Here is a 23803-nt window from a genome sequence, read left to right on the forward strand (position 1 = left end):
CAGCTTGTCTGTTTCTACAAGGCAATTTGGGCGCGAAGAAGGGCTGCCCATGGGTTGACTCCACCTGTGTCCTGGCTTGGTTCAGTCTAATCAGACCTGATATCTTTAACCTGTTAGTCCTAGGTCTGAATTATGAAACTTTTACCAAAAAAACCGGGTCAGTTTTGAATCATGTATTTTCCCGTCTTTTTTCTCAAAAGTAGAGGTCAAAAATTTGATGCCTTGGTCCAGTCCATCCTTGATTTATTCGACCAAACACTAAATTCCATGGCTTCAGCGTTTTTTTCTTTTAAGAATGACATTTATAATCTCTCTAACACTTATTTGGGTTGATGGATTGGGTATGCAGACTATTAATTTGCAGGTGGAACGCTCGATCGAGATTACAAAACTTGAAATGGGTCTAAAATATTTTCCAAGAACCCAAACAAACTTATCTTGGTTAGCCATTGGACTGTGCTAAACTCGACCAGGTTTGGGCTTAGATCATGAGAGACGTTTTCTGAATCTGACTTTGTTGCAGTCCTAGCAACAAGTGATTAAGGTGCTACTTAACAGGAGGAAAATAGCCGAAGCAGTTGGTTAAGATACATAATAAGACTGAAAATTAAGATTATTTTTTTTAAAAAATACTTTTAAACTTTTAAATAGAATGGGACAAGATTATAAAAAATATTTTATACAATTTTTTCAAAAAAAGAAATAGTCAATTGAACATAAATCATTTTAGAATGTCATTTTTTTTTAATAATCAAAACATGTAAAAACCCATTTTATTAGACATCATATATCTAGGCATCGGTTTTCTAGAAAAAAATATTTCAGTAGCAAAATTATTTTTACAAACCAAAGGAGTTCTAAACCTATAGTTCAATATACTTGTTACATGAGAATTACCATAAAGCATGATCATCTATTTTTCACTATATTTGCTTCTTCCATATACGAGAAAATTTGTTGTGCCAAAAATAGCAAAGCCCAGTAAACATTTTTTTTTTACAAGAAGCCAAATATAAACAGAACACAAGAACGGTAATTTGCACAAACGGAAATTATGTGACATATTTGTTGTCTCAAATATACTGCCTTGGTGTCTTCAGCTTCATCACAGCATCCCACACAATGTTAGAGATGTGACATTTTCTTCTTTTTCTTTTGGTGGAAGAGCCAAAGCCTAGGCTTTCTAAGATCTGCCTACTGAACTGAAAATACCTGTTTGGAGAGTCATCTTCAACGTACTTTGAGAAAATCAAAAGGTAATGAAAGAGTCCTTCTGATGACTTTCTATGTAGAGAACAAGATTTAAATTATTCTGAACAAGCAAAAAAAAAGGATGTACAGAACAACGATGAGCCATGTAGAGCCATCTCGACAATCATCCACTCTACCAATAATTTAACTTGGCCATTTGATGGATACGGCAGCAGCAATGATATTTTCTGATACTGCAAATCAAGTTGTACATGCTGAAAGGTGATCAATTGCAATTATCATAAAACTGATTTGCAGAGCCTGCATAGGAACTTTCTTCAAATTCTATTCAGTCATGGCTCTGAAGTTCCCTTTCTCGGCCTCGGGGGCATGGTTTTGGTATTGGTAAACCAGGTAGTATAGAGGAATTGCTTGTGAGATCCATCATGATTACAGATTAACCGCAGCTTCTGCCTCTCCCTCATCCATCTCAATAGTATCTTCATATGCCTTTTGCTAGTCAACCCTCTCAAACCAACACCCTGAAATAAGTTTACACAGACGACAGTTAAAGGTTGCATCATTGGCCAGCCAAATTTGGTATTATAAGAAAAATCATTTGAACTGTTAGAAAGAAAAAAAATCACACATGATGGGAATCAACTTAACAGTACTGAAGTCAAAATTCTTTAACATCAACAGAACTCCCTTTCCTTTTGCTTCTTAAGTTCACCACATCACTGCTTCCACTCACTGCAAAAAATGGGAAGGATTTCCCGATACTCACTTCCTGAAAATGCAGTATTGATTTGAAAATGCACTCACTTAAAACTCTTTTCACCCACCTTATTTATCAAATTCTGACTCTACAAGTAGTGCCACCCTAATTACTAAGCTTGAGATATGAAGGCCACCATATAGGGACAATTAACACGTTTATTTTATTCAGAAAAAAACAAGAACAGAGGGGAAAAGATATACACACATGCACACATAAGCAACAACAAGAAAAACGGAAAATGAGACAATAAAGCAAATGAAATGGGTGGGAACAAAAATTATATACTGTTGTACAAAATACAGGATCCAAACGACGAACAGAACAATGCACAGAATTAAAAGAAAAGAGAAAGAAGAAGAGAACATAGAAATTTACGTGGTTCGACAATGTGTCTACGTCCACGGGAGCGAAACGGCCGTAACTTTTACTATCACCAAATAACAAGGATTACAAGATATTTATAGCTAAACCCTAACCCTAGAGTCCCAATCCCTGTCAGCATCCCTGGTAAAATAAAATATTACATAATTATCCCAAAGATAAATATATCCCGTCGCTCCGCTCCGCTCCGTTAGAATACTAGTGTACCACTCAAATAAGAATACCACTTAATATAAGCCACTTATTCTAACAATCTCCACCTTGGCGAATATTCACTCTTTAGAAGAAAAATAACCTGGAACACCACCTGACGCTGATAAGTTGGAACACATCCTCTCTAGCACCTAGAGAAGTTAACCAAGTCCAAGCAATGCTTGAACTTGTCTGCAGTAACGGATTTTGTCAACATGTCTGCTGCATTTTCAGAAGTGCGAATTTTCTCAAGCAATATATCACCGGAAGAAACCAACTCCCTGATCTTGTGATACCTCACATCTATGTGCTTGGTTCTCGTATGATACACCTGGTTCTTCGCCAAATAGATCGCACTCTGACTGTTACAATGCAACTGAACTCCATTGTTTGATTCAATAGTGTTTTGCACACAACACATAAGTATTAGTATAGTAAGTAAAGTACTTTTTGAGTATTTTCATTTTTCATTTCATTTTATTTTTGATTTATATTAATAATATTTCTATTAATATGAAATATTAAATAATATTATTAAAATTGAAATAATTTAACGACGAGATTTATTGTCGTTTCTTGCATGTCTCGCGAAAGTCAGAGTAGGCGTGAATTCTCCCAATTTGTGACCTACCATACGATCTTATATATAAAGTCAGTCTAAAATGTCCCTACTCCACCTTGCTGAACACCCAGCTCTTTGACTAATCCCATCAACCACAATGCTTCCTTGGCAGCCTCAGCCACTGCCATATACTCGGACTCAGTCGTAAATATTGCAACTAGAGACTGAACCATGGACCTCCAACTGATAGGCCCTCCTGCAAGAGTGAATACATAGCCTGTAGTCGACCTCCTGTCATCCAAGTCCCCTGCATAATCTGCATCAACATACCCCACGACTGAAGGATCATCCTGCTGTCTGACAAATATGATACCATGGTCTGTAGTACTCCTCAAGTATCTGAAAATCCACTTGACTACATCCCAATGCTGTCTCCCTGGATTCGCCATAAACTTGCTCACTGCACTAACTGCATGCGCTAAATCCGGCCTAGTACAAACCATAGCATACATCAGACACCCCACTGCACTAGCATATGGAACCTTTGACATGTCTTCAATTTCTTTTTCTATCTTTAGGCACTGTGAGGTAGACAATCTGAAATGATTCGCTAAAGGTGTGCTCACTGGCTTCGCATTACCCATGCTGAACCTCTCCAACATCTTTTGTATATAACTACCCTGAGATAACCACAATTTCCTGGAATCTCTGTCCCTGCGAATCTCCATCCCAAGAATCTTCTTGGCCGCGCCCAAATCCTTCATGTCAAACTCTCTACTCAACAAAGTCTTCAACTTGTTGACTTCATTTATACTCTTCGCAGCAATCAGCATATCATCCACATAGAGTAACAGAAAAATAAAAGAACCATCATCAAGGCTCCTCACATAAACACAACAGTCATACTCACATCTCCTGTAGCCAATCCGAATCATGTAGGAGTCAAAACGCTTGTACCACTGCCTCGGAGACTGCTTTAGCCTATAAAGCGACTTCCTCAATTTACAGACTAAGTGCTCCTGTCCAGGTTCTGAAAACCCTTCTGGCTGTTACATGTAAATCTGCTCCTCCAACTCACCATGAAGAAAAGCTGTCTTTACATCCATCTGCTCTACTCCATATTGTAATATGCTACCAATGCCAACATTATCCTGATGGAAGTGTGTCTGACCACTGGGGAGAAAATCTCATCATAGTCAATCCCAGCTCTCTGTGAATATCCTTTTGCTACCAGACGTGTCCTGAACTTTTTTCCTTCTTTTTCTGATACTGCTTTCTTTTTCTTGAACACCCACTTGCATCCTATCGCTCTCTTCCCCTCTGGAAGCTCCACCAACTTCCATGTCTGATTTTTATTCAAAGATTCCATCTCCTCCATCATAGCACCCATCCATCTACTCTTCTCCTGGCTGTAAACTACCTCATGAAAAGTAGTAGGATCTCCACTACTAGTGATTAATGCATAGGAAACCAAATCTTCGAAACCATACCTAGTTGATGGCTTGATAATACGCTTGGGTCTGTCTGTGGTTATATTATATTGCTCTTGATCGGTTGAGGTAGAAGTCTCTGTATCCTGAACATTATTTTTCTTGACAGAACTCTCTAACTCCACCTACATCACCTGTTTATTGCTGCTGCAACTTTCTGGCATCTGCTTCTCTTCTTGAGTACTCTTCAATATCTCTTTCTCATCAAAAACCACATCTCTGCTGATCACCACCTTGTTTGCCTTCGGATCCCAAAGTTTGTATCCTTTCACCCCTTTCTGATACCCCAGAAAGATACACTGTCTAGACTTCGGGTCTAGCTTTGACCTCTCCTCACTAGGAATATGCACATAGGCAGGACATCCAAATACTCTCAAACCTGAGTAGTCTACCTTATTACCTGTCCATACCTCCTCTGCAACCTTACCATCTAGTGCTGCCCTCGGTGACCTGTTAATCAAGAAGCATGCCATATTCACTACCTCTGCCCAGAAGTTCTTTGCAAGCCCTGCATTTAACCTGAGACACTGTGCTCTTTCAGCTATAGTCATGTTCGTCCTTTCCGCCACATCATTCTGCTGAGGTGTCTTGCGTACTGTGAAGTGTCTCTTAATCCCATGCTGCTCACAAAACTCTATGAACTTTGAGTCTGTGTACTCAGTCCCATTATCTGATCTGAGACATTTGACCTTTCTCCCTGTCTGATTCTTTACTTCAGCTTTCCACAACTTAAACTTGGCAAATGTTTCTGACTTGTGCTGCATGAAGTATACCCAGACCTTTCTCGAGAAATCATCAATAAAAGTTACGAAATATGTATGTCCACCCCGTGATGCTATTCTGACTGGTTCCCAAACATCTGTATGAATATAGTCAAGAATACCCTCTGTCTTGTGCGTGGCAGTCCTGAATTGAACCTTGTTCTGTTTTCCAAGAACACAATACTTGCAAAAATCCAGTTTGCAAGTTTTAACACCCTTCAAAAAATTTCTTTTATGCAGTTCCAGCATACCACGTTCACTCATATGACCCAAATGCATATGCCACAAAACTGTATTATCAGACTCAAGACTCTGCAGCAGCAACTCTACCTACAACAGTAGTCTCTATCAACCTGTAGATGTTTCCTGCTACTTTCTGCCCCTTCATCACTGTCATAGCACCTCTACTAATCTTCATTACTCCATCTTGAGACTTGTAACAAAACCCATTAGAGTCTAAGACACCCAATAAAATTAGATTCTTTCTCAAATCTGGAACATGTCTAACATCACACAACGTTCTAACCACACCATCAAACATAGTAATTCTGATATTCCCTATTCCAATGACTTTGCAAGATGCATCATTACCCCTCAAAATGGAACCAGAATTAACTAACCTGTAGGTGTCAAACCAATCTTTATTGGGCATCATGTGATAGGAACATGCTGAATCCAGAATCCAAGAATCAGCGAGATGATCTGAACTGGACGAAACTGAAAGTATGTCACCGTCACTGCTCTCTGTATCTTCTTTCACTATATTTGCAGACTTGGACTCTTCAGATCTGTCATCATCTTTACCCTTCCTTTTTTTCGGACAATTCCGCTTTATGTGACCCTATTTTCCACACTTGTAGCACGTTATGCTCTTCTTTTTCCTGGATTTAGACCGAGATTTACTGCGATTTGATCCATTCCTTGTGTTGCTTCTTCCACGCTCCTGGTTACCCTTCACCACTAAGCCTTCTCCTTGAGAACTCTCAGCACTGGCTTTCTTCCTCTGATGAAAACCTAACAAGGCTCCAATGACGTCCTCTAACTCTAGGGTCTCTTTTCCCCACGTCAAAGTTGTAACTAAATTTCCGTACGTAGGAGAAGCGGATAAAGAATGCAATAACATCAACGCTTTGTCTTCAACTTCGAACTTCACATCAACTCGCTGCAGATCACTGATAATCTGATTGAACACGTTGATATGTTGGCTTAAATCAGCACCCTCTGTCATCTTAAGACCGTACAGTTTCTGCTTAAGATAGAGCTTGTTCGTCAACGACTTGGACATGTATCGACTCTCCAATTTTGACCAAATTGTTGCCGGCGATTCCTCGTCCATGACATGATACATCACGTCATCAGCCAGACAAAGTCTTATATTTGAAACAGCCTTCGCCTCCAATTCCTTGCACTCTGCATTACCCATGTCATCTGGTTTCTTTCCGTACAGGGCCTTTACCATACCCTGCGATACTAACAGATCCTTCACCCTCCTCTGCCATAGCCCAAAATTTCCAGTTCCATCAAACTTTATCACATCGAACTTCGCAGAAGACATCCCTGCAACTTTATCTTTTTTTTGCAAAATAAAATAGAGAAAAATAGGATCTGATGAAAAATAAGAGAAAATGCCAAACACGCCCCTCCTCTCAGGATCTGTCCACGGACGGCCGCAGATGCGCGTTGGCGGGTGCAGACGGTGCTCCTCCTCCGAGTCTATCCACGTGCGGCAACGGGTGCGAACGCACGGGAGGTCCTCTTCCCTGGTTCTGGCCACGAACGGCAGAGATCCTCTCCTCCCTTTCACACGGGATCAGGCGTGTGACGACGGATGCGGACGCTGATGGGAGGACATGGCGGTGGAGACACACGGCTCCTCTTCTCTCGGCTGGATCTAGGCGCGTGACGGTGCGCGACAATGGAAGGACACGGCGGATCTCCTCTCCACCGCTGAATCAGAACCTCCTCCTTTGTTCACCTCCAGTCGGTCGTCACAGGGGCCTTTCTCCTTCCTTCCGCTCGGGAGCCGTCGGAAGAACAGAAGACGAGAACGTTTTCGGCTTTGGGAAGAAGAAAACGTCAAAACCAAAAACTCCCCCTTCTGCGTGAAGAAAACCACCCACGGCTTGGGAAGAGGGCCTTGGGAGAGAGGACACAAACCCCTCAGCCCCCCACGTGAAACAGAGAAAACAAATCTCCCTTCCCTTCACGTGAACCACCTCCCACGGCTTGGAACAACCCCTTTCTCTTCTCTTGGTTCTTCACGGCGTTCGAGAGAGAACCCACCGGGAGAAAACAAAAAAACAAACCCTCTTGCGTTTCCTCATCTTGGGAGAAGATGCCTCTGATCTCCCCATGACGTGACCTTCCATGGCACAATAGAACCCACGTGAAGAAGGAAACCACCCACGGAATCCTGATGCTCTGATACCAATTGTTGTGCAAAATACAGGATCCAAACGACGAACAGAACAATGCACAGAATTAAAAGAAAAAGAGAAAGAAGAGAACACAGAAATTTACGTGGTTCGGCAATGTACCTACGTCCATGGGAGCGAAACGGCCGTAACTTTCACTATCACCAAATAACAAGAATTACAAGATATTTATAGCTAAACCCTAACCCTAGAGTCCCAATCCCTATCAGCATCCCTGGTAAAACAAAATATTACATAATTATCCCAAAAATAAATATATCCCGTCGCTTCGCTCCGCTCCGTTAGAATACCAGTGTACCACTCAAATAAGAATATCACTTAATATGAGCCACTTATTCTAACATATACCTACTTAGATACATTTGTAAGTGAATGCATGCATAGAGAGAGAAAGAGAGAGAGAGAGACTATGCTCTAAAGCATTAAAAAGAATATTCCTTCTAATGCATCAAACACTTATGAAGAAAGTATTCTTCTGAAACGCTTAAAGACCAGAAAACTGAAGAATAACATATTCCAAGGGAGAAACCAAACTGTTAATCATAATCTACACTACTTAAAATGCCTAAAAGCAAAAACATAAACCATCTAGAAGGTTTATTACAAAGAGTGGTCATGAAACAGATGGTTAACAGTGAATTTGGTTTTAAGAAAAATTATAATGATCCATATAAATCATTAATCCAAGCCCTCGTCCAATTGATAACCTCACAATTTCCTCATCTTTAATGACCTTATCCTCCATCACTGTTTTGCTTTTAACTTCAGTCTTGCCTTTCTTTTTCTTGAGCCCTCAAGACAACTCAAAGTCACAATTCCTACTACAAGTTTTTTAAATCTATTTTGTGCATGCCCATCCCAACTCATGGGTCTCAAAAAATCAATCTTTAACTAATTAACTCATATAGTTCCAATATGTTATTATTTCTAACCTTAATTTGTTTCAATACTTAACCTGCTTTAGTATTCTTCTAGCTGCACTCATCTAACATGCTTGGACCTACCTTTTTTTCCCCCAACATTCTTTCTGATCAATGCAGCGTCACAAGCCTACTTGTTTCTGATAAATTACTTTTATTAAGCATCAAAGCAATATACTGACACCAGGATGTACATCTCCACTACATGCATCCTGGTAAACAAATTATGTGTCTTTGCTTAGATTTCAATTCTTTGCATAAAATATATAAAATACAACACAGTCATTTCAACCAATTTTTCTTATATGTACTTGTTTTCTATTACAAATCTACAGTTTCCTCGTCATAATTCTAATTTCATGATCAATTTATTTTCCATCCCATTACCTAACAATAGAAGTATGCAAGAATCATACACCGTGGCCTCATGAATATCAACAACATCAACTTAGACATGTATATTGTATAAAAAGGATATCGACTAAGGGCTTATCTGTATTGTTGGCAAAATATAACCAAAAATTGATTATCATGCCACTTTTAATGCCGGCCACCCCTACCTCGTACACAGTTCAACACTTCAACTACTTTTCAAATACCCTTCATGCACCAGTTTCTTCCTTGTCCCACCAAATTATTACTCATTGTATCCAACCACATGCTTGTCAAGGTCACTAAAAATGCGTCTAGCTTCTTTCTCTTCTTCCTAAATTGCATTCATGAGTTCTCAAAGCAAGACGGTGATCCCTGTGATGGATCATCCTGGCATAAATTCAGGTTAGTCAGAAAAAATGTTGTAATTCTTCTTAGATTAAAGCTTCAGATTAGTCAGAAAAAAATTATAATTTTTCTTAGCTTAAGCTTCCTTTCATGTTATAATCTGGCTTATAATTTTAGGTTCATGAGTACTGTACAGTCTGTACTATTATAAAATCACCATTAAACTAATAAATATTGTCATTTCTACATCAATAATTCAGAAGTACCATTATATTCGTGATAGAATCTGAAAGCTATTTGATCAAATTAAACTAGCTTCTCTTTCAATTCATCAAACCACAGATTGCATTTCATCTAGCTTCCACACTATTGCAGCTTCCCAAAGCTGTCTCCATTTAAATTGACAATATATCAAGAGTTAATGAGGGTACAACTACATATGCAGCCTCCCTAATTATGCTTCTTCTGATAAACTTATCAAAGCAAGGCCCTATCCGGCAACTCTTACCATCTTTCACCTAAATTCTATTAAACACAATATTGCAATGATTTGATCTATTTCTCCTTTACTCACCGTTGATCTAAATCTAACATAATGATCACTCAAAGCAGCACAATTAGTACTCTTGCAGCCCATTATGACTTTTTATTATATTTCAAAATCCTGTATATCATATGTTCATCCATTTTCTCTGTGACCACATTTTCTGATTTTGGAAGCCAAATAGCCACCACCAAGTTCTTTGGTACCCCATACTTATGCATAGATTTCTCAGAACTTCTTAAAAGATACTTTGGTATATGATCCCACATGACATTTAGTGCAGTAATTAGAAGCCAAAATTTCATATTTGAAAATTTTCTACAAATTCTCATACAGTCCCTATGAATTCACTACTGAAACTGTAGGAATCCTATAATCTCTCCCTCTTCTTTTTTGCATCAAGTGTTCAAAAATGTTCAACTCCACTAACATGTCTAGGAGGGCCTTATGTTTTCCTTATAACACCTCACCATTTATGCCTATCAATCTCTCTCTATCTCTCTCTCCCCTGATAACAGGAGAAAACAATCAATATACAACCCATTTGATCCACTCTAACAAGTTAGTGAGACTCTTCCTAATATATGTGGTTGAGAAAGCTAAATTACACACATTACATGCTAAAACATGTAAGCTCTCATGTGCTTGTCCCACATGTGTTCACAAGTTAGCATTTCCTTATCATGAGTGCACCTAAAACTTACTCTAATTAAGTGTCTGTTCCATCTTTTAGGGCGCGATAGTGGTTTTTCGCTAGAGCATCAATAACCATTAACATTAAATGATAATAGATCAGAAAGCTTAAAGTCATTATTTGGTATAGTTTTCTCAATAAGCACGCTCCTCAGATCGTTAGAACCTGTTTGGATGTTGGGTAAGTTATCCACTGATATATTGGCCCGGTGAGGTGATGAAGCAGAAAGAGAATCAAGTTTGCGCAATAGGAAAAGGTTTTGGAGGAGTTTAGGAGCACATTCTCCCTGATCTTTTCGGATAATTGATTCCAATAGAAAGGTGGTTTACAATATCTCTAAACTTTAGGGATAATAAATTATTTAGCTCCCAAGGATCCAATGTATTCTTCCTAAACAGGACTCCTCACAATACTTTGCGTCACCGTACACATAATTTATCAGAGAATAACTTATGCAAACATCCAAAACGGCCTTGGTTGCTGATTATTTCATAATTTTAGCTCGTCTGTTTCTTTTTTTTTTTAAAAAAAAGGTAGTAATTTATAAGATGATAAAAAGCTCACCACATCACCAAGCATCAAAAATACTGTTGATAAAACTCCAACAAAAGCACTTAGCCAAGTAAGAAATAGCCCACGAGCATGCGATGTGACTAGCAAACTCTAAAATACCCAACATGAATTGCTCTAGCTTTATCTACTTACTAAGTATGAAATCTATCAACAATCTCGTTCTTCTGATGCTCACCTTGAATGGTAACAGCTCTAGCTACATCCAGAGCCAGAGGCATTACAATTATAACTCCTTGCTTGTTTGATTTTGACACAGTATACTATGGCGACTTCTATTTTGTTTCTTACTCCTTAAACTTGCAGCTTGCAAGATACCTATACATTTTCCCATATACATATCATACATCACTCACATGGAGTATGCGGTGACAACAACTCGATTGTCAAACCCCCTCCATGAGCCTTAACGAATCTAACAACCTAAATCGGAAACAAGCATGATTGTTTATTTGCAACCTCAATTAATCATAAGCTCCATCAAATGTGTCGACATTATCCGAAAAGATTACTAAATTATGGCCACCTCAAACTTGCCTTATGAAAAAAATCACATTTTGAAGGGATGGGCCACAAGAGGTTCATGTTGAAACGAAATCAGCGATTAGAAAAGAAAAGGAAGTGTAAGGGGGGAGGAGGAGGAGGAGGAGAGAGAGAGACCTTGAGGTGTTCCCAGGTTTCAGCGATGGTGAGAGGGCCGTGCTCCTTGACGATGTCGAAGATGGTGCGGCTAACGGTCTGTACCTGTTCAGGCGGCATCCGTGGCTCGATAGGCTTCATCTTCGGTTTCGGCTTCTTCGCCATCCACCGGGCTAGCGTTGCGAACATCTCCTCCCCGAGTTTTCTTCCCTCCACCCTAGCCGAGGTGGGTGGTGATACGACCGCCAGCAACGGAGGGCGGGAGCGCCGCGCCGGGGTGGTGCTGTTTCGCGAGAGGTGAACCAGGGCTTGTCCACGGTCACGCTGAGGCGCGAAAGGCTCGAGGTCCAGCCCACGGTCGCGCTTGGTAACATATAATCGGGTCGAGCCCCCCTTTCGAAAGAAAGATTGGCTACGGAGGTGGCTACCTGGTGATAAGAAGGCGGTCGTTCCGTCCGAGTTATTCGAATTCGAAATATACAGGCATCGATTAAGTTCGAGGATCGAATGCTCCACGTTTTGGTCGCTCATTGGCGATTATGTTTTTCTTCTACCCATAGCTTGGTGGTGCCAGGTGTGACGTACTTATCTTCGAATGGAAAGGATATGAGTAAAACAGAGTCTACCCGTATCGAACATTCTTCCGACGAGGCGGAGGCCCAGTGGAGGCTACTACGCGGAGGTGGGCTGGTCCCTTCCTCCCTCCTACCTTTCTTTTTTAGCAAAAAAAAAAGAGAGAGAAAGAAAGAAAGAAAGAAAATTATGATTGATTGATTCAATAAGATTTGAAAACGGTAGCGGTTTGTATTAGTATAGATTAATTTTTCGTCAATTGATTTAGAGATTTGATGCTCCAATTGAAAAGAAAATAACCGCTGCATCATATACTCGTACACGGAACGATTTTTTACAGTTTGTTTCTAGAATCTCCTGTTGCACGAAGGAAGACAGATAATATTGTGTATTTTTTATTTTTTTTTAAAAAAAAAACTCAAACATGCACTCTTTACTATGAACTCTTCTAAGAGAGTTTAGAGCAATCTGATCTTTCAGCTTCTTGCAAATATCTTTACTCATGGTTCATTTCCATTCACAGACAAAGCAGTGGGAAGAGCTCATCGGGCCAACTGACCCATTCACACTAAACGAATCACGTCTAACATCACGGTGGATTCTGCTATTATGAGTGTCTTCTTTTGAATGGGGGCAGCTTAATTCACCCACTGGAATGAGAAACAGGTTGAGACGTATTTCACCGGACACAAAGTTATCCCGGGGTAAAGGGAAAATTAAGCATGGAGCAGGAAATCGAACGTTACGAACATCACTTTAACAACAAATTTTTCTGAATCACAAATAAAAACAGTTTATTCCCTGCTATAAAGGACGAGAACAACTAATCATGATAAACTAATATTAAAACAAATACAATAATTAAATACTCATTGCCGATATATGTAACTTGCCAACTAGTACAGCAATTTGTTAGGAGGGAAAATCAAATTCAAATAACATAAATCACCGCTGGAGTCACGTTCCTTTTACAGGTATATTACATACATGGGTGCCTCATTCCTCCCCAAAGTCAAACAATCACGCAGCCCGCAAAAATTGGCAGCAAATTAAATTCAAAGAACAAAATAATCGAATGGGGACAATGCGAGGGGAAAGGAGAGAAGCTATAGCACTTTCACTCCACTAGGGCGTTTTCCTTCCATTGCATCCTTTTTGTTGCGGCAATCAGCACATAGGAAGGGGCCTTCCCATGGCTTTGAGCTGGTAGAGAAGAGGGAACCAGCATGCACGGATATGCCCTCGCTGGGAGCAAGGTCGACTTGGCAGATGGCACATGTGAACAGGCCTGAAGTTGTTTGCCCTGCTGATGAGTCATTCCCTAGCCTGAAAATTTGAGGAGAAATAGAATACCTTCAGCATTGAAAAAGACTGGCATGCAATGGACACATGATTGTGCAATCAAATCAGCTTAAAATCTGTAATCTGTCAAAAACAGCAGACACTCACTGAAAAGTAGAGCCATCTACAAAATACCCTCAGGCAACCCCATAATTGTATTCAATGTTAAGCAGCCTCTTAATAGGAAAATGGACTACATTAACCAGATTAAGATGAAATATTGATGAAGTAAGCTATCAATATGCCGCTGAATATTACTGGGTCGATTACACTTCAACAAGCAGTAATAGCAAGAAAGTAGAAAAAGAAAGACGTCGAAGAAGGTATGAGACCGTGTGAAACAACCATAACAAGAAGCAACATGCATGCTGCCGATCAAGTTGCAAACAGAAACATGGTTGTAAGTTTCAGCTGAAAAATCCAGAACCAAAACTGAAACATTCAGTTTTCAGCTGCAAGCAATCTAAAACTAACCATGGTTTTCCAGAGATTTGTTTTGTCATAGACTTGTTTATGGCCCAACCTTACTGTACATATCAGCCATCAATGCTAATCTTTGTCTTTATGATTAGGTTCAAAATCCATTAAGTTCTATGAGAACTTGGAACCATTGTGCTATTGGATTCCAAAGAAAACCAAGTGAATAACTCGAAGGACTTGGCAAGCCCAGAGCTCAACTGATTTATCAATTTTCATGTATTATTTTGTCAATAAACAAAAAAATGATGTATTACACTCTTAAATTATAATTGATATGGTTATCGACAAATTTCTTGTTTACGTCCAAAAAATTGGTGAATGGTGATTTTATCACAAAGAACTGGTGTAAACATCAAGAATGATATGCATGTACTTTTATTAACTTAGTTGTTATGACAGTGCCATATGAGGTCACTTTATATCAGTTGGCAACAAAAACCATTAAAATAAATCTGACAAGTATATAGAAAGGCAGTGAGAACTGAATAACCATAAAAAGAGAGATTTTAAAAAATTAAATCTTTTATAGACTTGCACTGAAGGCTGCCTTGAGGTTCTTGCCCCTGCAAATTTGTTATAATCAAGGTTTGTAGTTTTGGCCAACATCGATCTATTTCAGTCAAGACTGAGACGAAATCAACGGTTCAATTATGGTTTTGGCCAGTTTCAGTAGGTTGGAGCCAAGACCAGCTGGTTTCGGTCAGTTTAAATCAGTTTCAACCGAAAATGACTGAAAACACCTGAAATCCTTCTTATGTTTCTGTGTTTAAAATCCTTATCTCTTGTTTCTCAGCCTTGGACACCATTTTTCGGACTTGATTCAATCTTAGATTGTTCTAAAACCTTCACTTCCTAAATATTCTTAAACTTCACTAATAAGAGTTAAATGTGGTTACTGATTCCTTTGTTCTGATTAATGGTTGACTAATTGAGCGGACTGCTACAGGCCATTTATTAGATCTCCAAAGAAGATTTAATGAACACTTAGTTTGCTGAAATCACAATCGACTTTACTCGTGTTCTTGATTCTAAATCTACCCGATATGCTATTGCCATTGTTTAATTGTTTGAAATTACCTGAAGCTGAGTTCACTTTTTATGTGGAATACTCAAAATCTACTCTACATAGGACAAAGTAAAACCTAGATAAATTAATATACAAGGTGCATTGGCACATCTCCAGCTTCAAATAAATGGTGTAATGGGACAGCAATAAATTGGTGATTTCAGCAAAACTTAGTCAATTGGCATAGGTCATTAGCACCTTTGGCCCCTCAATGGGACAAAGCCTCCACAAAGAGCACTGTTATTAGTAAAACAATTCCATGTGAAATAATTCTCAGACTATTAACAATTATATATAATACACCAACAGAACAACAAAAAAGAGGATCTTTTGTATAAATATAAGATTTTACAACCATATGCATCAAATGAAATGGCATAAGTAACCTCGAACTATGTAAAGGACATTCTCAAATTCACCATGTCCACAAGTTCTATTCAAAAAGATGCAGAAAAGGATTTTAATGCACAAGGCACTAACAACTACTATCGAAGAAAATGAATTTTTAACATGTAAAGTTTGAAAGGAGAAAATAATATATGTTGCACAATATAATTCATCATTAAACTGAAATTTACTTAAGATCACCAAAAATGCAAAGGTGTATAATGACCATAGAGATACAATAGAGCATAGATCTTAATATCAAATCTTGAGTAATTTTTAACTCCTATTTTCAAAACACTTAATTGAATTTCAAAGAATTCACTTGAAGTTAGCTTCACCATCTAATGCTAAACAGTAAATGTCTAAGAATTGAAGTTTCAAATGAAATTTTTCACAGATGAAAGTTATAGGGCATCAAAAGTTTACCCCACAAATCTGCGTAATACATTTCGATAAATTATATGTATTGATTTGCGACTAAGGGAACTTGTTATGCCCTGGAAGCCAGGCGCAAGGCTAACGATGTCAATAACCAGACAAAAATCAAAGAAAAGAAAGAAGATCAGAAACAAGAAAATCTAGAATTTTCAATTCAGGGTCATCATAATGTTCATAATCTAGAAATGTTAAATTCAAGGTCATCATAATCTAGAAACGTTCATACAACTTTGTTCCTCCTTTTTAAGCTCTGAAGAAAAAATATCAAAATAATCCTACAGAAAGTTGGACCTCATAACAAATCCTAAGGTGGAGAAAAGGAAGAAAAATATTGCTTTTGATGGTCAAACAAAAAAAGGGCTGACAGATGGTGTGGATGACCTGCTTTTTTCATATTCCCTACTTTTTTTACCTTTCCTTCTTTCTTTTCTCCACCCTCCTCATTCCCGTTGGTTTTAATACCCTGTATGTCGCACCTGTAACCAATTTTTAAGTTGCCCAATTTTGCATGACAATTGGATGAAAATCCAATCAAAAGGGAGATGGGTGGAACAAAAGTTTCAGTCCAGGTTTATGGTATGACTGTTTTTCTTCTTTTCTTTTTTTCTTTTTCTTCTTCTCCTACTTTTTAGGCACCAAAAAGGAACCAAATGCTTCCCAGCCCAAAACAGATAGCTTCCTCTCCTTTTGTTCTCCGTCGTGTGGTAAGTGATTGGCCACATCGCTAGTTGATTTGGACTTCCAAAGACTGAAAAAGGAAAGATAAGGCTACCACAAGATCTAATCTCCTCCATCTAACCAAAATTTAACTTCAAACTTGCAAAACCCCCATCCCCCGCCCCCCCACCCACACACACAGAGAGAGAGAGAGAGAGAGAGAGACTTCTAAAGTTATATAAACAACTTCTCAAAATATCATTATATCTTTCTTTATTTAAAAATAGAAGTTTTCATTTTTGTGTGATATTTCCTTTTGATTCTGTTTGCCGATTTTTTAGCCAAAATGCCATCAAGCATGCCCATTTCTCCTTATCTTCCGCACAGGAAATCTCTCTACAATCCACCAAATCCATCCATTTTTCAGGTCATCAACAAACTTGCCAATTTCTCTATCCTGCATGCTAATTTCATCCTCTCTGTAACGCCCAATCCTTGTAGATAGTGGGTGTATCTCCTCCTCCTCCTCCTCCTTTCTCTCTCTCTCTATCTCCCCCCCCCCCCCTCCCCCTCCTTTTGCCCCTCAGCAGTATTTCTATTTTACTGCCCTATTAAATTTCAGGGAAAAAACCAATTATAATAGCCAAGAGACAATTTGAATGTGGATAGTTTCTACCATGTTTAACCTGCAATGCTGTTTGGAAATTCAATACTTCATTCCTTTCCCATTGTGTTGCCCAACTAATTTTGATCCTGTACCATGCAATGGACAACCTCCACCTCTATTGAGTTGTCAAGGAGGGGTAAAGATTTATAATTTTTTAAAACTATAGTTGTAATTAGTACGATAAGTAGGATTTCATCTTAAACTCAGATACAAGGTATGCTGAACCGACCGGAACCAGTCGGTTCAGCCTGTACCGAACCGGTGCCGACGGGCACGGTACGGTACAGCGTATAAAAACAGTTCCGACCCAAACTGGGTCGGAATCGATTGGTTCCGTACTTGTACTAGTGCAAACCGGGCTGGTTCGCGCTGGTACAAGCCGGTACAAGCCCGAACCGGACCGGTTCGTGCCGGTACAAGCCGGTACCGGCCTGAACCGGGCCGGTTCGCACCGGTCCAACCACATTTTCCCTGCGCGTGGGCGCGCGGGGAAGAGAATGCCACAGAATGCCACTCTGTGGCATTTAACGCGTCCGCGCGGACGCGGCGATTTTTCTTCTTTTTTTTTGGGAATCGCACGCGGACTCACAAGCGGAGAACGCGCGCCCGTGGCCGATTCCCCGTGTGGGGCAGCGTGCCCACGCGGGCTGGCCATAGAAATGGCACTCTGTGGCATTTGACGCATCCGCATTTTTTTTTTTGCTTTTTTTTTTGATGGCCGCACGCGGGGCTTCGGTTCGGTACCGGTTCCAAGCCGGTACCAAATCGAAACCATACCGGTACTAGTGCTCACCGATACGCCGGTACGGTCGGTTCGGCGAACCTTGCTCAGATAAAAAAAGTAGAGGGGCAGAGGATAAAATGACTACCCTGCAGGCAATAATTATCATAAGCATTTAGCCTTTTTTATATTTTGGTTTATTTTTAATGTGCATCATAATCATATGGATATAATTAAAATGATTTATAGTGATAACCCACCAACTCAACCCTCCATCCAAAATACATCAAAGTCCCAAGCCTTGCCCTAAAAGGTCAGCACAGTTACATTTAAGTAAGCATTCGAAAACACAGACCACCCACAAAACTGACTAGATCTAACCAACCAATTACTTCAAAGTCAGGATATATTTCATATAATTCAAACATATCCAAACATAAGAGGGGCAGACCCACCTTTGAACCAAGATAACAATTTGAGTTTGAAGCCGGGTACTAAACCAAAATCAAAATCAGGTTATGCTTAAGGTCAAAGGAAACAAAATCCAATCAGATCAACTGGAACCTCTAAACATGTGACAGAAAAGAACATGTGTTTATAGCAATTTATCAGCAACACCCAGCATATGATGGGTTTCTTCCTAATCACTTGTATAGAAGTGCTTGAAATTTTTCTCTCTTTTATTTTTCACTTTTTCTGTTAAAAATGTAGCCCAAAGGGCCTAACGAGACACCCCAGCCAACTGGAACAAGAGATGGGCAATCAGTATCTTCCAAAGGCCATATAAAGTGGCCAAATGAAGCCTACATATTCTACTACTTTGCTAAAAGATCCTTAAAGAAGATGACGTGATGCCAAAATGCCATTTTGTGATTCGAACCACCTTCTTTCAAGATGTCATCATGACATTGGATCCTCATGTTGCAACACAGGTCATCTGTCATTACAAAATAAAGCATAGATAGGTAAGACTAGATACGAGTGATTCATCACATAAAGCACGGAATCAGGTGGCAATAAGCATGAAAAGATGAGTAAATATACAAGTCAGAAATCCTTAGTAAAAGCCTCTCAAGTTATTCAGAATACCTTAACCAGAAGCCCCACTAAAAATCATGCCAATAAGTGTGTACATATTAACAATTTGCAAAGCAAGTATAGCTCTAGAAATGAAATGACAAAGCTACTATATCTGGAGATGGATACCAAGAAAAGGGCAAAAAAAGAAAGGGAGGAAAACCCACTCATGCCCATACATGTTATCAGAATCAGGTATGTACATCTCAAGCTCTAGACAAGGAAGAATATGAATTTTTAATCCTATTGTTGAAGTTATATTTCCCACTAAAAAGCAGCATCAGAGTAAAAAAGGGAAAGGTTGTCTGATTACCAAATTTACAATAAGAACCCAAAAAATATTTTGTTATCTAAGAGTGGAGAAAACTTATGATAACACTGACCTTTCTTCAAGCATTGCCGAACCTTCTTCAAACAGTTCTTCTACAATACCCACAGCAGACAATTTCTTTGCCAGTTTACTAGCAGAATCCTTTGACCTTTTCCTGAAAATGAGAGACTTAAGTTTGTTCATCTTTTTTGGTGGGGATGGAGGCGGGACTGAATGATCCGGAGGAATTATGTCAACAACAATGCAGGTTGTGTCATCTTTCAGCCCCCTTGTCCTTAGAGCTTCCTGAACATTCGTCAGTCAAATGTGAGTAGGATGTTTTACAATACAATTAGCTAGATTATCTATATCTGTGTCATCGAAAGCAATCAAATCCAACACTAATGCATCAATAGAACTTCATAAAATGTATCGCCTAAAAACTGAACCAGGACGGGGACACAGCTTGCAAATGACAAAAGAACTGAAAGGGTCACTGTAAATAATTATTCACCTTCACAACTTGTCTGGCAGCAAGCTCAGCAGGCAAACCTCGGCAAGACTTTGCAGCCATTTCAGAGGGTAGGGCATCCCAAATGCCATCTGAAGCAATTATAAGTCTTCCCCCAGCACTAGATAGCTGGTGTACCAATAAAGAACATTAAGTGAAAAATGAAAAATATTAGGACAGATGGAAGTAAATTAACAAGGTTGCCAAAGATTAACCCTCAGAAAAAAAATGGGACTGTACATATATAATACCTTGACTTGTTTGACATAGGGCACTGGAACGATAAATTCTCCAACATCCATATCTCCAATAGACCTCGACAGGCATAGACCCCCTGGCCAACATCGGAGGGGACCTATCTGAAATGAAGGCAAGAAATCGATGAACTTGTTTCATCTAGCGTCATAGAAAATTACCTAAAATGTTTTTGTCATCCATGTCAGTTCAATATATTAATGAAAACCAGCACAGGATCTAATCCCACCTCAGCACCACCCAGAATGTTGAGCCTTCCTACTTCACCTCCACTCGCAGTCACACGTTCCCTCCTGCACATCAGTTCTTAATTTAAGAAGAAAGGGAAAAGATTTTAGCTGAATAATATAAAAGATAGAAGACCAGGTACCTACTCTTCGGCATTTTCTTCCAGCCTGTGATCCACGGTCAACAGAGAAACCACCCCGCTCCGAGCATCTAAAATACAACGAGAGTCTCCAACTGAAGCAACAGTGATGGTCCACCCATCAATTATCACAAATGTGGCAGTGGTACCAGAAGTTTGTCCTGGCAGATACCATGTATCAATTACACCTATATTAATTCATCCAGACACAGGCCAAATCTTCGACAGAATAGTATCATGAAGAAAGGGGGGAAAATAGTAGTGGGCTTGCCTCTGCTCTGGAATTCTTTGTCAGTTTTGACAAACCCAGCAACCAGCGCGCGAGGCAGAGCTTGAAGCCACTCTTCCCGGCTAAGCCCACGCGGTATCGCACTCAGTACATGATTCAACAGGTTATCCCTTGTATATATCGCTGCAGCATTCCCGTTGTGGCCATCAAAGACCTGAAAAAAAAAAAAAAATCATCTCAGTTCGCATAATAATTCTTCTTATTGCAAACTGCATGGCATTAATGGCAACACAAATAAATAGAGTTGACTTCATGGATTCTAAGGATCATCATAACTTTTAGAAGCAAAGAGGATACAATAAATCAATTTTTTTTTTAAAAAAAAAGTCTGCAACTCCCAGGTCATGAAGCCCAAGAAAGTCTTTCTTCCGGAGATCTATTAAATCTTCACCAAGCAATGCTTTCATTTTCCCCCTTTCTATAGTTAGTTCAACGAACAACAATTTTTCACCAAAATCGGCACCCTTTTCACAAGGGTCATTGAATAACTTAAATACTTGATAGAAGATCAAGATAAAAGTCAAAACTCACAAAGCAAGCAACTGAGAAGATCAAAACCACGGCGAATTCACTTATCAAGCAATCATATAGAGAACCATCAGAATTGTGCGAAAAACGCTGGAAAAGAGCAGATCAATGTGTCAAAAAAAAGAAAGAAAGAAAGAAAGAAAGCTCACGGCGAAGACGGAGAAGGTGGAGGAGGGGTTTCCGGGGAGGCGGTGGCAGTCGGTCTTCATAAAGAAGTAGTCCTCCCCTTTCTTGGACTGCGCGGCGCAGCCGTACCGGATGCACGGCCTCTCCATCTTCTCGCTCTTCAGCTCCCGCCTTATCAGCGCCGCCAGAGGCACCAGATCGTGCTGCTGCCGGTGGCGCCGCCTCCCCTCCGCAACCGCCGCCGCCGCCATCTCTCCCTTCCCCTCGAGATTCACGCCCTCCGATCTCCCATCCCCAGGGACCCAGGCCTCAGATCTGGCACAAGAAAGCGATACTGCCGACGCCAAGAAGCAGAGATGGGCGACGGATGGGATCAACGCGGAAACGCGGTTAGCTGCTGACCGCGACGTGAACTGTACTCTGCCCTCCCCGTGAGATTCCACGAACCCAGGCACCCATCCACCATTAAAAAAAATGGAGCAACCCTCAGGTAAAATAAAAAAATAAAAAAAAAGTGAAAACAAACCCTTTTTGCAATTAAACCCCTTAAAAGAAAAGAAATATATGTATATATATATATATATAACTGTATGTCATATGTACTGATTAAGTATTGTTTAAGGATGATGAAGACATAATACCAACAATAATAATGAGATTACTAGAATACTTAGGGAGGACCGGAGGAGTAGTTGAAAAGCAGCTGTGCCCAGAAAAGAGACGCCTTTCTTCCGTCCCTCCCTTTTCTCTCTCCCCTGCTTTCTTTCCCCTTTCGACTTCTCTTTCACCGGAGGGGAAAAGAAAGTGATAAAAGGTCGCGGGACGTGGGAGGCGATGGGTGTCCCCGCAGCGGGTGAATTTCCCGTCTTGATTTGCCTTTATGTACATACGATACGATTATTTAAAATTGGAATAAAGATATTTTTTTACTTGCGCAAAATATAATATTACAAGCCTAAAATTCAAGCAATGCCAGATATGTGATAACGAAACATATAATATAATAAAAATAATATATAACGATTAAATTTTGTGAGGAATAGTTTATTGTGCATATGTCCAAACTTCAAATCTACGCAGTGCAAGCATGCATTGTATTCAAAAAAATATAATATAATAATTACTAATTTATCTTATTATATGACAAGAAATTCCATGAGTTGCATTATAATGACATAAAAATATATGATTTTTTAACAATAAAATAAGGATAAAATATTGAGAATTCTTTTTGTATTCTACGTTCTTGAATATTGAATTTTGCATAAATATCCTTTCAAAATTGATATTTGTATGTATATCCTCGCAAAATACTTGTTTTGCTATTCTGCTCTTTTTCTATCCTTATTTTTGCATACATACCAGCGATATCTAACGCCGTTAAAAAATTAACGGTTGCAAATTAAAATGAATAAAATATTTTTAATAGGCAGATGTACAAAAGAAAACTTTTATAAGATAATCGTGATGGAAGACAAAAAAAATAATTTTAAAATTTTATTTTATTTTTAATTAAAATAAATATGGATTTTATTAATGGTGTTGGTGTTAGAAGAACCGTTATATTAGGGACATTTGTGCAAAAATAATATTTTACGAGGGTACAGAAATAAATATAAATTTTAAGAGAGTATTTATCAAAATTTGAATTTCTATGAAAGTACTCAAGCAAAAAAAACCCAAATATTAATTGATTAAAACCATAAAATTAATCAATTAAAAATACCACTGTATTTGAAAATACTCTCTATAAAAAAATTCTCGTTGGAAAAATATTAGGTGACTTCATGTATGATTTACTAGAATTTTTTTGATGAATGTTAAGATTTTCCATAAACCTCACTACGAATATATATATATATATATATATATATATATATATATATATATATATATATGTGTGTGTGTGTGTATGTATGTATACATATATATGTATATATATGTATATATATATATGTACATATATATATATATATGTGTGTGTATATATATATATATATGTGTGTATGTATGTATGTATGTATGTATGTATATAAATATGGTTTAGAAGATCCGATGAGCTCTTAGGGTTCTCAAAGTTGTCTTTATGCGGTTGAACGGAGCTTTTAGTTGCACGTTATGTTTGCTTGG

General features: G+C 38.9%; 2 protein-coding genes across 3 annotated transcripts; both read right to left on the reverse strand.

Moving 5' to 3' along the window:
• Positions 1-896: 896 nt before the first annotated feature.
• Positions 897-12265, reverse strand: LOC120110543 (uncharacterized). Its single transcript, XM_039125806.3, has 2 exons — positions 11902-12265; positions 897-1733 (listed from the first exon to the last, which is right to left on the reverse strand). The coding sequence occupies exons 1-2, from the start codon at positions 12067-12069 to the stop codon at positions 1545-1547; spliced, it is 357 nt and encodes a 118-aa protein (XP_038981734.2). The 5' UTR covers positions 12070-12265; the 3' UTR covers positions 897-1544.
• Positions 12266-13361: 1096 nt separating this feature from the next.
• On the reverse strand, positions 13362-22528 carry LOC103712779 (putative protein phosphatase 2C 15). 2 transcript variants are annotated; one of them, XR_003386743.4, is made up of 9 exons: positions 21697-22215; positions 21002-21173; positions 20738-20891; positions 20593-20656; positions 20360-20467; positions 20112-20237; positions 19671-19903; positions 19094-19147; positions 13362-13779 (listed from the first exon to the last, which is right to left on the reverse strand). XR_003386743.4 is itself a non-coding variant. In XM_088702550.2 (9 exons), exons 2-9 carry the CDS (start codon positions 21922-21924, stop codon positions 13560-13562), a joined length of 1305 nt encoding a protein of 434 aa, XP_088558676.1. In that variant the 5' UTR covers positions 21925-22158; positions 22344-22528; the 3' UTR covers positions 13362-13559. The 2 variants fall into 2 exon arrangements, 1 of the variants encoding a protein (XP_088558676.1); XM_088702550.2 differs by lacking the exon at positions 19094-19147 and adding an exon at positions 22344-22528 and having other exon boundaries at positions 21697-22158.
• Between the last annotated feature and the right edge of the window lie 1275 nt (positions 22529-23803).

Source organism: Phoenix dactylifera, chromosome 1 (assembly GCF_051530095.1).
Source record: "Phoenix dactylifera cultivar Ajwa chromosome 1, Ajwa_hap1_PhDact_Kaust_v1.1, whole genome shotgun sequence".
Taxonomy (NCBI): Eukaryota; Viridiplantae; Streptophyta; class Magnoliopsida; order Arecales; family Arecaceae; genus Phoenix; species Phoenix dactylifera.

Excerpts from the sequence above, each read along its gene's own strand:
- LOC120110543 (XM_039125806.3), bottom strand. The coding sequence starts at position 12,069 with ATGTTCGCAACGCTAGCCCGGTGGATGGCGAAGAAGCCGAAACCGAAG. Across the intron at positions 1,734-11,901 it reads AAACCTGGGAACACCTCAAG|GGTGTTGGTTTGAGAGGGTT; the intron begins GTCTCTCTCTCT and ends AACTTATTTCAG.
- LOC103712779 (XM_088702550.2), bottom strand. The coding sequence starts at position 21,924 with ATGGCGGCGGCGGCGGTTGCGGAGGGGAGGCGGCGCCACCGGCAGCAG. Across the intron at positions 20,657-20,737 it reads CTGGAAGAAAATGCCGAAGA|GAGGGAACGTGTGACTGCGA; the intron begins GTAGGTACCTGG and ends ACTGATGTGCAG. Across the intron at positions 20,238-20,359 it reads CCTATGTCAAACAAGTCAAG|CTATCTAGTGCTGGGGGAAG; the intron begins GTATTATATATG and ends TTGGTACACCAG.